This window comes from Squalius cephalus (genome assembly GCF_949319135.1).
Source record: "Squalius cephalus genome assembly, chromosome: 3".
NCBI lineage: Eukaryota > Metazoa > Chordata > Actinopteri > Cypriniformes > Leuciscidae > Squalius > Squalius cephalus.
The window spans coordinates 54,250,541-54,264,873 of record NC_137124.1 but is presented as its reverse complement, the minus strand read 5'-3'; the positions used below and the strand labels follow the sequence as shown (position 1 = coordinate 54,264,873).

Below are 14,333 nucleotides of genomic sequence, written 5' to 3'. Positions count from 1 at the left end.
GTAACTGAGTTATGGTCTGGCAAAGCTCCATAGACAAATCATTTCCAAAGGGGCGTCACCAACGGACGTCGCTCAAATGCCTCTGGGCGCAGTTGGATAGACCTAAAACCAATCAGAGCGATCGGCATCGTGTAAAGCCATATGCTGCGTCCCAATGTGCCTAAGTTACACTACGCCATAAAAGTATGTACTCTTTTTGTGAAGAAAATGTATTTACTTTTGAATGTGTAGCAAAAAAGTAGGCAAGCTTTGGGACATACTACTTCGTCATCTTTATCGGACGGATCTGTCGCGTGCATCCTGTCACTTAAACTGCCCTGTCAATCATTGTGTCACAGTTAAAATCCTCTATTAAATCTAATTTAATTTCCTACCGTTTCGGAGAGAAATGTAGTAGCACGTTCATCTGCCAGTGGGTCTTTCATGGAGACTGTCCTCATGTGTTTGCAATTTGAATATAATAATGCATTTAAAAGTTGAACGGACGTCGCTCAAATGCCTCTGGGCACAATTGGATAGACCTAAAACCAATCAGAGCGATCGTCATTGTGTAAAGCCCGCCTCAACGTTTCTGATTGGTGCCGCGATTTCTAGGCCATGGAAATGGGCTTGAATGAGCTCTTTGCCAGACTACTTCTCGAGCAAATCTGAATTTGCCGGGAGTTGTCTGGGTTTTCCCAGGCTAACAACTTCCATAAATTGAAATGCAAACAGATTTCTAACAGGTTTCTTCACACAGAATAACGAGACTGCACACACACAAAATGCACGCACAGAAAGACTCTTCTCAGTTCTAGTACCGTACTGAGTTATCTTTTGCATCTTATCGCAACACATGAACCAGCTCTTAAAGAGACAGCAGCCTAATATTCCTGCTGCAGTCTGTGTCATTAACGTTGATCAATGAACAAAGAAAAAAGTAGCTTTAATAAGGATTAATCTACATTTAATTGGGCAGTTCCTGGCTAATCGTTAGAGAGTCAGACTGCTAACCCAAAGGTTGCGAGTTCAATTCTCAATACCAGTAGGAAATGACAGAAGTGCCCTTGAGCAAGGCACCTAACCCCAAATACAGCTAAATGTGACATTTATTATAATGGATGTATGTGAAGAATGTTTCAAGTTCACTTAAATTAAAAGTTCATATTTTTTAAAAGCCTATTAAATGTTAAAAATATAATTATTCACTTCATCGCCAGAAATTGAGAAAAAAATCTTGATTTATCATGATTCATTATTATTATAAAAATGTGTGAATAATTAGTCTTTTTTTTTTTTTTTTATCGATTGATAGCACAAATGTGTATTGTGATTTGTGAAATGTGGCCTCTGAACTTGAGTACCCCTGGTGTAAACAGACAAAGTAGATGTGAATGCTTCGGAAAAGCATTCGAGGGCCATTTAGGGGTCTACCACAGCATTATCTCAGGATATATAACGTGCCCCGGTGCTTTAAAAGACAGGGTCAAAGGCACAACAGCTCTTCACTGGTGAGTGTGTAGCTCAGCTCCCGTGTCTCAGGGCAAGCGTGCCTGTTAGCATCTCTTTAGCTTCACCTTTAGAAGAGTACTTTAGATTGTCGCACAACAAGTCTAGGAGCACTTCACTTCAATCTTGACTCTTCAACTCTGTATTGACCTTCGTATGGAATCCAGCGACAGAGCCCCGCTAGCATTACAAACCCAAGACTGCAGCCCTCCAAGGCGCTGGCCTCATGCAACTCCCAGGGCAGCACTTGTCTCAGAATTGGGAGGCTGCTCCCACCCAGGCCCTGAAAGTGACACATGCGTGGTTGTCACCAGTGTGTCACCTCCTGCGCACTGAAGTATGAGGCAATTTCCTGCGAGCAGCGTGTAGCTGAGGAAGCGAGAGGGAGAGGGACCGGCCGCACCCCTGCTCCAGTGTTCTCTTTGATACTGTCAGGGAAGAGTAATGGCTTTCTGTTGCTGCTGCTACTACCAAACTAATGTTGTGTGACTTTGGCTCTCCTTTGCAATGCGTTTCCGCTACAGTGAGGGCAAGAATGATGGGTAGGAAAGAGGAGAAGAGCAAAGTAGGGAGATAGAAGGCAAGGGTAAGGATCCTGACAGCCCCTGGGGTAGATGGGAAATACCCAAAGAGTGGGCAGTAAGAGCAAGTGGTTTGACACAGATAACCTTCCCCTTCTACTTACCTTGCCCATTGGCACCACATGAATAAAACTGCATTCTTTACAAACCGCCACAGTTTCTCTAAATATAGAAATGGTTCACTCAAAATGTAAAATTCTTTCTATAAAGTCTGTATTTATAATAAATAAAGCACCAGAGAAGTAGCCTATACAAACCGAGAGCTATATTCCAAGCTCTCACCAATATGATTGATTTGTGTGACAAAACTACCCATATTTAAGCTTTAATTAGGATCAATGGTGTGACATTTTTATGTCCAGATCTATTAATTCATCTGCAGACTCTCATGACTGTGTTGGTTAAAAGTCTCTTAAAATATCTGATAATTTGATTTTCTTAGGCAATGTTAGTTCAGGATGCAAAATGTCATGTGGTGTGACTTCCGAAAAACGAAATGATATGTATTACAAATCAATTCACGATATTTGTAAATACACTTTTTTACATAGTAAAATATATTTTAAAAAGAAATATGTTACTACTTTTTATCTGATGGTTACTCCACATGACGTTTTTAGAGTCATTAAATAAAAACTTTTCTTGAAAATGGTATAAAAGTTTTTTAAAACCACATGGAGTCAAACTAAATCCAAAAAGTACATTTCCAAGAACTTGGCACATGTTTTAAATGACATTTTTCTTGATCGGGGACACTTTCATTTGTCTTTGACTTGTGTGCCGCCTGACATTTCACCTCTGCCAAACAAATCCAGAAACCACTCTATTCCACAATGAACAGAAAGAGACACTCTCAAGCTTTTAAAAACAGACAAATCAATCACCTACACTGTCTCAAACCACCTTAAGACCCTTGATATTTGATTTTACTTAAGGGTCACAAACCTCAGACGAAAAAAAAAAAAAAATCTCTCATCTCCAGACGTCACCTAATAACATGAAACAACATGCATAATTACATCCTGAATCACTGCATCCAACCATACCAAATCCAATAACCGACTGAAGAAAAATCACTTTTTTTCCTCCTAGAACAATTTCGTGTTAGACAAAAACAAAATGAACTTCGTCACTGTCTATCTATTCGCTCCACATCTGACCTCTTTCCCATTTCTCTGTCATGGATTTAATTGCCATCTAATCCTATCCAGAAATTATAAGATCATTATACCAAATTAGTGCCTGATTAAAATTGCACAATATTACAATTCATTAGAGTTATCTGACTCCCAGTGTCTCTGGGCTTTCAGCCAGATGCTTGAAGATGTCAGTGGACAGAGGAGGGACAGTGGTTCCATTCAGCTCCTGCTTCAGCTTCACCAGAACCGCTGCTCCTCCAATCACTCAATAGGGTTGGGGGTTTTCATATACGTGCACTTGAAACCAAGACAAATGAACTGCTCTGGGGCCTCATGTATAAAACTTTCTGTAGATTTCATCCTAAAAGTGTGCGTATCCACAAAAAGCACATTTTGCGTACGGACAAAAGTGTGTACTGCGCAAAAATCCCATAGACTGGGCGTAACAAGCTTACAACGCCAAGTTTTACTATGCATAACAGCATCTGCATATCATTTACATTACATTTATGCATTTGGCTGTTGTCCAAAGCGACTTACATTGCATTTCAAGATACACATTTACATTCTTATCAGCTCTTGCTTTCCCTGGGAGTCAAACCCATGACCTTGGCGTTGCAAGCGGCAACGCTCTACTGTTTGTTCTTTCCTCCAGGAAAGAAATATAATTTCTATGCATATTCAACAACATATTTAAAGTCCCCGTGAACCGGAAGTTGCAAACGACTTTTCTACAGTGTTGTGATGTATTTCCAAGTGAAACGGAATATTGAATAGAGGGCAGGGTTTTACTTTAGCGCTCCTCCTCTCCATCTCTCGCTCATAGCAGGCAAACGGTTTGAGGGGAGTGGTCGTCAAACTGACGTCATCAGAGAAGGAACGCCATTCCAGACCGTCCTAACTTTTCAGATTTTGATTAAAGATTACCACGGCAAAAAATGTTTTTCTGTGTATTAACTTGCACGGTTTAATTGTTCACCACAAGACTAGTAATATGCGCTAACAAAGTAAATAGGGTCAATTTTGATTTCATGACGACTTTAACGGTATAAGACATTAGGGAAACATGAGATACAGACTATGTGCCATCACATTACATTGCTAAAAATCATTGAGTATCCTTGCCTTGCTTTAGAATAAATAAATCAAAAATTGTATAAATTACATTTCGGAGAATAGTTATTCTGAATCTTTCAGATTCAGGCCAAATAGGATTTTTAATTGATTCAAACAAATCAAACCAAAAGACTGTCCATCAAGATTGTACTGAAAATGCAGTGAAATAATACAGGTGAACACCAATCATCACGTAACTTACTGTATAATGGCTATTCTTACATGAAGCACACTAATCCAATGGTGCATTTACTTTAATTCATGTACTATAATAAACGGATCTCTGTTTTGATCTCTGATTGGATGAACCGCATTTGAAACAGTTCACAAATCGTATGTACCATTAACTTATATATTAATGTACCAGGTTGTTACAATGCTCCCTAAACAACATACAGCCAGGATAATGCACTACATTACTTGGTGTAAAATTGTTTTATTGCCTTGTATTATATATGACTGCACAATCAGTTGACATGAGAGCACAAAAGAGCTTGGGTTCACATACACTCTCCATCAAGATTTCACTGAAAATGCAAATTACCAATACTGTATGAACACAGATCATCTTGTTTAGTCAACACGTTTGATTTGTAATAGGAACCATGCTCACATAAGGTTAAGTGTGAGTGAGGTGTGGACACACACACTCGTAAAAAAACGCTTACTTATAACATTCAGCATGTCGCTGTTGCTGTTGCTGTTGCTCTCAGCCAGTTCTAGTCTCAGCTGAGCTATAGTCTCGTCTGAACCCTGCACCTGAACAGAGAAGATATGTAAAATGACAAACAGAGAGTAATGTAAAAGTGAAGTATGTAGTCTCTGCAATACTAGTGGTTCCAAGTGGAATTACAACCTTGCAAGCACCCCTTTCGCTCCTCTACCAATTCAAACATCACAAACAGGTAAAAGTAGGCTACTTTCCATGAACAGTCCACCATCTTAGGAATACTTTTAGATGTGTTGCTATGTGTCATAAGTAAACAATTAAGTCGAGAGTTAACACGAGCGCCTCTCTTATCATAAACCCATTCAACATATCTGCACTGATGCATCAGAACTGTTTAAGGCTGTCTACACTGAAGACATCAAAGTTAACTTTATAAACTGATACATTTGTCTTTCTGAACGGAAGAGTCCATTGCAGAGCACAGATTCACAATTCCCTGTTCACTTTGACATGTCAGTGACCTTTGAAGGTCTAAATGCAGCAAATTGTTGCTTGAACTTCTGTAACAGAAGCTGAATGTCTTTTCCAATGTAACGAATAAGTCATGGGCCCACCGCAGCTAAACACCCTCTGGCTAGAGTAGCCATGCCCCCAAACCATCGGTATGGTTGAGCTGGAAAGAGATTAGCAGATCTGAGAGACGCACTCAATGTTTTCATGGTGCTCGGACAACACAGTGTTTACACTTTAGGGGAGATAAACCCATGAATGGCATACTAACAGTAGTCAATGACCAATAAACTAGGCTAATCTTTTATTTTTAACATGTATATATATATATATAAAAACTTTAAATAAAGTTCAACCATAAAGTTAACCTTGAGTCAACATGCAAGATCTTAAAAGCAAATACTGTCAATGTTTTACAAAAATGTTAATGTGATAGTAAAAACTAGAGTTGTCAAAAATCACAGACTTCGGTACCAAGTCTGAAACTTAAAAATGGCCAATCAGAGGTGTTTAAGAATCCATTTAACAGCGCTCAAAATGCTAGAGGGTAATGCTGGTATAGTCACATTTTTTTTTTTATTTCCCATCTTCACAGGTTTATTTGTAAATCAGTGAGTAGTAGAGAATTTCTGCTGTAGTTTTAACAAGTATTATGCCTGTGAAAAACTTCTGACATGCCAATCTTTCATCCAGTCATCTGGGCTGAAGGGGAACATTGAGCTGATTGAATGGTTTGCTCTACAGCTTCATTCCTGCAGTGTTTCTGTTCTCACACCGAACATCCTAAAAAGTCAATGAGATGCTCAGCACACTAAATTTGTTGCTCCCTCACTCAGGGAAGTGGACTATATGAAGAACATTTATAAGGCTAAGAAAATTTGATGGAAAATTACAAGTTCACTCTACCATTCAAAATTGGGGGGGGGGGGGGGGTCAGTAAGATTTTTCTTTTAAAGGGGTGGTTGTTTATGGTTTCCCTTTTCTAACTTTAGTTAGTGTGTAATGTTTCTGTTTGAGCATAAACAACATCTGCAAAGTTACAACGCTCAAAGTTCAAAGCAAAGGGAGATATTTTCTTTTAAAGAAATTGCTTTTTAAGGACTACAACAAACGGCTGGTAGAGACTACACAACATTCCTCCTGGGTTAGTGACATCACAAACCCTAAAATTTGCATAAACCCCGCCCCCGGGAAACAGAATATGCTAATCAATGACTAGAAGATACCTACACATAAGCTACCTACATTCAACTAACCATTCAGAAATTACCTGTTGCATTCTCCATGATGTCACTTGTTCTTGAGTCTCTCCATCATTGTCTGACTCCGATTCGAACATAAAAGGCTAAAAGTTTTTGAAATTTTCAGTTCATGTCTGTGTGAGGTAAAATGACACAAGCTGTTGAAGCTCCGCCCCCTGTGCGGGGAGCAGCAGCTCATTTGCATTTAAAGGTACTGACACAAAAACGGTGCGTTTTTGCTCACCCTCAAAAAGTGACAATTTTAACATGATATATACAAAAATATATGTGGGGTATTTTGAGGTGAAACTTCACATACACACTCAAATACTTATTTTACATCTTGTGAAAAGGGCATTATACCACCCCTTACTTAAAAATTAATAATTTCATTCCGAAATGATGCATTAAATTTATCAAAAGTGACACTAAGATTTTTACATTGTTACAAAAAATATATAGTTCCTAAATGCTGTTCATTACAGAATACAGAAAAATATATCAAAAACATTTTCTACTTGATGATGGGATCTTATTTGTAAAGAGGGAGAGTTTGAACTGCCCGCAATATACATATGACCTCATTTTTTCATTTCCATTCATTGCGATGGCATGCAATCTTCATTTTCCCTCTGCGTATGAAAATGCTTGCATAGAATTCATGATTCATAAGTTCATGCATACACTGCCATTCAAAAGTTAGGGGTCAGAAATTAATTTTTCAATTCAGCAATGACACATTCATTTGATCACATATGACAGTAAACACAAAAGATAATGTTACAAAAGATAGCTGTTTTAATAAATGCTGTTTCTATTCATCAAAGAATCATGGAAAGAATATTAAGTAGCACTTTTTTTAACATTGATAATAAGAAATGTTTCTTGAGCACATATTAGAATGATTTCTGAAGGATCATGTGAAAATTCAGTTTTGCCATCCCAGATACATTTAAAAATGTATGAAAATAGAAAATAGCTATTTTAAACTAATAATATTTATATTTTTACTGTTTATTAATAAATGGTGAGCATTACCAATCCCAAACTTTTTAATTTTAGAGTTTTAGGGAAGGCACATTTATATTGAGTAGATGGGATTAAAATATGAGAAATCCACATCCAGTTAGACCTGGAAAAGTCTGTAGTGTGTCTTCTACCTGCTCTTGAAGCTCTTTGACTCTGGTCTCCAGCTGAAGCAGCTGTTGAAGCTGCTGGAGCTCATGCTGTTCTTTCAGAGACATCTCCTGGTGTAGCTCAGTGATGACATCCTGCAGTTCCAGGATCAGAGCCTCTCGCTCCTCCACCTACAACACATGACCGCTGCCATGTCAATAGACTGTTGTCCATGATAGTTATGTGTTGAGTTGGATGATTATTTGTGATGATATTAAATATTAAGAATGTCAAAACAAACACCTGGCCACTGTTTCAATGTAGTGACTGCTGCAGGGACATGTTCAGCCTAACAAGCATGTATACATGATAAGTATGAGAGTCACCAACAAATGTCCAAACAATGTCCATGTCATGCCATCTTGCTAGCGCAGGTAATCAGGTTTTGTGTTCACAATGAAAGATGTCATAAAACTACCCACCACAATACAACTTTTTTTTGTATTTATTAATTTGTTTATTTATTTATTTTACAGTTTACGACTGTAAAAAAACAGGAAAATGGAGGAGGAAAATCATGGACAGACCAGATTTGAACCTGCAAGAGCTTTATGTTTTGTTAACTTAACGTGCACTACATACTGTGCCATGGTTCTGACAAGCCTAAGACAAAAGCACAAAATAATGTGATTAAGAAAGAAATTAAAAAACAATTAAATATTTTACAGTACGAATGGGTCATTTGGGGCCTTTTCTCATTACTGATATAATTAAAGTTTCTAATTAAGGGAGAACCCTTAATTATACACTGTTGGTCAAAAGTTTGGAATGTATTTCTGTATTTCTATATAAAATAATGTATATTTTAATGATTTTTTTATGTATTTGAAAGAAGTCTCTTATTACTCTTATGCATTTATTTGATCAGAAATACAGGGAAAAAAATATATATTATGAAATATGATTACACTTTAAAAGAACTGTTTTCTATTTTAATATATTGTAAAATGTTATTTACTCCTGTGCTGGCAAAGCAAAATTTTCAGTGTCATATGCGCTGCATCTGAAATCGCATACTATATTTGAATTAGAATATTTAAAAAATATGTTCTATATAGGATGAATATAGGTAGTATGAATTAAATTTGGACATACTACATCCGCCATGTTGTTACTGTCACGTGACCTAACATCATCAGTCCACTGTTTTTCGAATACTACGTATTCGAACATACTAATCTTTTGCCGTACTGTTTTTACTCAACTCTGGATGCAGTAATGATCTTTCCAAAATCATTCTACTTTGCTGATTTGGTGCTCACTTGTTACCAACTGTTATTATTAATGAAAACAGGTTTTGCTGCTTAATATTTATGTGGAAACATGAAAAATCCTTTCAGGATAGAAAGAATGAATAGAATGAGATTAAAAGAACACCATTTATTTGAAATAGAATTGTTTTGTATCATTATAAATGTCTTTACTGTCACTTTTGATCAATTTAATGCACCCTTGTTGAAAAAAAACAACATATTAATTTGTTTTTTAACCCCAAACTTTTTATTAGTAGTGTATCATGGTTTCCACAAAAATATCAAGCAAAAAAAAACAGTTTTCAACACTGATAATAATAAGAAATCTTTCTTGAGCAGCAAATCAGCAGATTAGAATAATTTCTGAAGGATCACGTGACACTGAAGACTGGAGCTTTAAATCAAAGGAATAAACTAAATTTAAAATATATTCAGATGGAAAACAGTTATTTTAAAATGTAATGATATTTCACAATAGAGTGGTGCGGAGATGACGTCAGAAGCCGGAAGACTAATTCGCAGCTGGCTCCTTGGAGATTTTCAAATATGGGGTTTTTCAATGTACAGTATGAATAAAATTAAGCCTGTGGTAAACATATAATTACGATACTTTGACATTTGTTTTACAATGTAAACTGCACACACTCATACCGAAAACGCACATTTTGAAGCAGTTGTGTTTATTTTTGAAAATGTTTGTTTCTAATAAGTAGGCTAACTAGATAAGAATTTCTATCAGGAACACTATCGCCAAATACAATTGACAATTAGCATACAGTTAGGATTGGCGGTATGGTTCTGTTCTGGGCAAGCTTGGCATGGATAAGAGCAGGGAGAACAGCAATAACCCCCCTTAGGGTAAACAGAACAGCACCAACATAAATGTATTGCAGATATCATTAATTCATTTTAATGTACAACATAATTAGAGAAATTTAGTCTGATTCAGGGGGAATCAGAATGCCAAATCCTGACTGACGAGAGGAGGAGCTGGGGATGGAGGAGGGAATTAGCTCCTGAGAAACGCGACAGCTGTTGATAATACTGAGGAGCTTATATATGTATAAAGTGATAGACGTCTTATTCCTATAGACGTGGATCAGCTGAGATCCAGCTGATGTGAGTTGACTAACGTGACCTGCCAGAACTGACGCTACGCTTAATGTTTGGGGAGTGAGTGTGCGGTTGTAGAACAAAATATCAAAGTATGCTTTGAGTATGCAAAGTATTTTATTTATTTTACTCATAAATTGGAAAAACCCCATAGGAAAATCTCAAAGGAACCAGTGGTGAATTACTCATTCCTGGTTCTGATGTCATCCCTGCACCACTCTATATTATTGTTTTTACTGTATTTTTTATCAAATAAATACAGCCTTTGGTGAGCTTATGAGACTTTTATTCAATTATTCCAAACTTTTAACTGGTATAATGTACACGACAGAGATGGTCCAACGGAAGAATAGATGTAAAAACCCAGTTCATCCTTCCGATTCTCAAAACTGTCAACGAGGGACATATGAAGAGCTCCACATATGAAGTATATGTATCAATATGAGAGATACTGCACCCTTCTGTGATATTTTACATATCAATCGTGTGGAATTGCTTGGCAGAAAGAGTGTGTCATGGTGGTGCTTGTAAGTGAACCCCAGGGATTGTATGAATCCATTTTCTACTGCTAAATTGGCCTATGCAATTGTGGTTCACAATATGTGATACAGTGAGAGGTGCAGAAGAAGTGAGATGACACAATAGGATTCGCCTTGGAAGCAACAATCTCACTGTGAACTACTTGTAGTACCCTGTAAAAAAAAAAAAAGAAAGAAAAAACAAGAGGCCAAAGTCTAAATGAGTGTATGCACTGAAGAGGTCGATCTCAAATCATAGAGAGCATAAGTGGGCACATCAGTGAGGAAAATCTTAGATAACACACATAAAGATGTTTTAATGAACATCTGAAATGTGCACCGATAAATTAGATTATGATACAGAAGGGTTAGGAAATCAATTTCTCCAAGCACTGTCTTCCATCAGATTGAACATCTGATGTTGCTATTGCTAAGCGAGTGAACTCATTTGAGAGCAATAAACATAAGGGCTGTTATGTAAACTGTTGAATGATCTAATCAAGATTTAATTGTGTTTAGACTGATGTATGAAATCCATAGCAGATTGTGATCCATGGCTTATGAAGAAGTGAAGGTTACAGATATTAACTGAAACATGAGCGAAAACTGAAAATGAATTATATACATTTTGAAGAATTTCACTGTAACTTATGGCACAATGCTTGAAAATTATGATTTATCATTGTACTTACATTTATTTACAGTGAATATTACTTTTTTTTTCTGTTTTAAAGACCATTTCAGCTGTTTTTTGTATGGACCATGTAAGGACCAAAAACACTAAGATATTATTCAAAATGTCTTTTTTGTGTTTCACAGATGAAAGCAAGTCATATAGGTTCGGACGGGCTGTTGAATTATTAAAAAAAATAATGGGCTCAGCAAAGAACAGGCCTCGGGTGCTTTGATCACAGAAGCCCCTTATACCATTGGGGCCACTTTTCACACAATTTTTTTTCCCTTTGACTGCATAATCAAGGAGAACGTCTATTTTCTTTCTCAACTGCAGCACTGTACACTTTTCTTTGTTTCTTGGACTATGGGCACTAGGGTCTGGACTCCAAGGTCCATTTAATAGGGTTATTATGCACTCTTCATTATTTCTAAGCTAACGTTAAGACCATCCATCTTTGAACCACAGGTCTTAGCTGGTGCCCAGCACCTCTGCATTAGGAGATCCTTTGATCCTTCAATTCTTTGAAAAGACAAACCTGGTAGGACTCTTAAATAAACCACTCCAGACTGTAAAATACACCCAAACAGCTTAAAAAAATTCTAGATGATCCACTGTATTCTACCCAAGGGAGAATGGTAAAGTGTACGCAAAGTAATTAACCACAACAAGCCATAAACACACAACTTCAATAGCATATTGAGGAAAAGGATTAAAAGGAGCCAAACATCCGTATCTTGAGGAAATCAGGCCTTTCAGAATAAATGGCAGTGTTTCATCTAGTAATTTTTTTTTTTTGTAAAAGGTCCTTTGTTATCTCCAGACACCCAGAAAAGCCTCCTACTGACTCTGTAGCTTTTGAGGTTCAGATCTCGGCATTAGCATGCTAATTGCAACTTTGTCTGCGGAGCAGAAAAGAAAAAATAAATGGAGGGAGAGAGAAAAAAAGAAAAGAAGAGAAGCGCTTTGTCCGGCTAGGGCCATGGGATTTCTTTTTAATCGTCTGTTACAAATAGCCTTTTTTGTACAGAATTGCATTATGTCCTTTTTATCTCACCTCCAACAAGGAGAGAGTATGGACAAATCACAATAAATAAAAGTTCACAACATGATACACCAACCTTTGATGAATGTAAAGTGAGCTATACCATGAAATTTATGTTTAGAGATTATGATAAACTTTTTGTTAAAGTGATTTTATTTATTTAACTGATTTTGTAATACAGTAAAATATGTGACCCGTGTTGGCAAAATGAGTGGCAATGAGCTTATTTTCAAAAAATTGTTATTGTCGATAGAGTCAGCAAAGTCAATTTTGAGAAAAATAGAGTTAAAGTTTTCTGAAGGTTCCAAAACAAAATCAACTTACCTTAAAATCTTAAAAATAACACTTAAATAAATAATAAAATCCCTGGTAATAACACCAAATTTGGCACACACCAAGTCAAAACCAAATATCTATATGAAAAATATATATTCAACTTTTTTTCCATGATACCACAATTGTTTGATTAACATGAATGAAACAGACAGCCTATATATTCAGACCTACTGTACCGCACGGATCTAAAATAATGTTACACATCAGATGTTTTTCCCCAACAGTTAAACATTCACATAAGACATCACAGATAATGTTTGCCAAGACAGATATTTTGAAATACAGTAATTCTGTGTATGTGTGTACATCGGGATCGAGTAAGAATAAGTAAGCGCGAGTAAGATCGTTTTTCCATGGACAGGTAAGGTACTCCTCTCAGAAAATGTACAAATAAAGATACTTTTAGATGTTTTTTGGAAGCATAGGGATATTTGGAACATTGGGATCGCTAGACGAGGGCTTAATGAACCCATTTTTTTGAAAACCTCAAAATAGCCGAAAATCTTAATTTTTCACTTGTTTTGGCTGTAGCTCGAAATTATCCTGTGAGCATTCCCACTCCTTTTGCCAGCACGGGTCACATATTATATTAATAGAGTAATACACTGTAGATCATTGGCCTACTGTACCTGCAGGCTCTTTGTAGTGACCAAGAAACTTTGTTAATATATAAATAGAAGCAACTGATATGCACCAAATCCTTTTGGAAGTAGGTTCACTTGGGGGCCATCTTCATAACGTTACCCTTTTTTTTTTTTTTAAGAATTCGATTTATTTGAAAGAGGATAGACCAAAATCTACAAAACTGTTTGCTAAGTTTTTGTTTCAATAACATGTCAAATCACCATTAAAAATCATTGGCATAGCTGGCTCTTTAGCTATAATCGGGGCAAAGTGTGTATTTTTCAAGTTAGTCCAGGTTTAGGGCAGGGATAGGCAACGTTGGTTCCAGAGTTTAGCTCCAACCCTGAAATGGCTAGCGTGTGTGCGTGTCTGTTAAGTCCACAAGACCGTAGGGTGTCTCATTTGTCATTTTAGGTTTCAGAAGGGTGCTAATTAATTGTAATATATTTTTTATGATAAAAGTATCCCTACTAAAGATACTAAAGAAATCGGACAGTGGATGCCTGTCTTTAGTAATCCTGAAGACATTGAATAGCTTGTTCAGGTGTGTTTGATTAAGGTTGGAGCTAAACTCTGCAGGACAGTGGCACACCAGGACATTGCCTATTCCTGCAACTAGGGTAACTGTAATTTTACTAAGATCTTTTCAGGATCAAAATATTTAGTTTGACCCAAAACATACCATAAACTACCTCTAAAATCAGAAGTGAAATGTTTGCTAGATATCAAATTTTGATGTCTCAACCCCAGCCCTAAAATGAACCCTAGCCAAACCCTCTGACTGGTTGATAGGAGAGTAGTTCTAAGACCATCTACATAAAATGACTTGTCACCTCCTTGGCTAAAACAT

General features: G+C 36.8%; 1 protein-coding gene across 1 annotated transcript in view; it reads right to left on the bottom strand.

Moving 5' to 3' along the window:
* pmfbp1 (polyamine modulated factor 1 binding protein 1) overlaps nucleotides 1-14,333 on the bottom strand; it is a 212,449-nt gene that overhangs the window by 140,424 nt on the left and 57,692 nt on the right. The window contains exon 3 of the mRNA XM_079865493.1: nucleotides 7,906-8,052. Within this exon, the coding sequence (XP_079721619.1) occupies nucleotides 7,906-8,052 (147 nt within the window). The remainder of the gene's footprint in view (nucleotides 1-7,905; nucleotides 8,053-14,333) is intronic.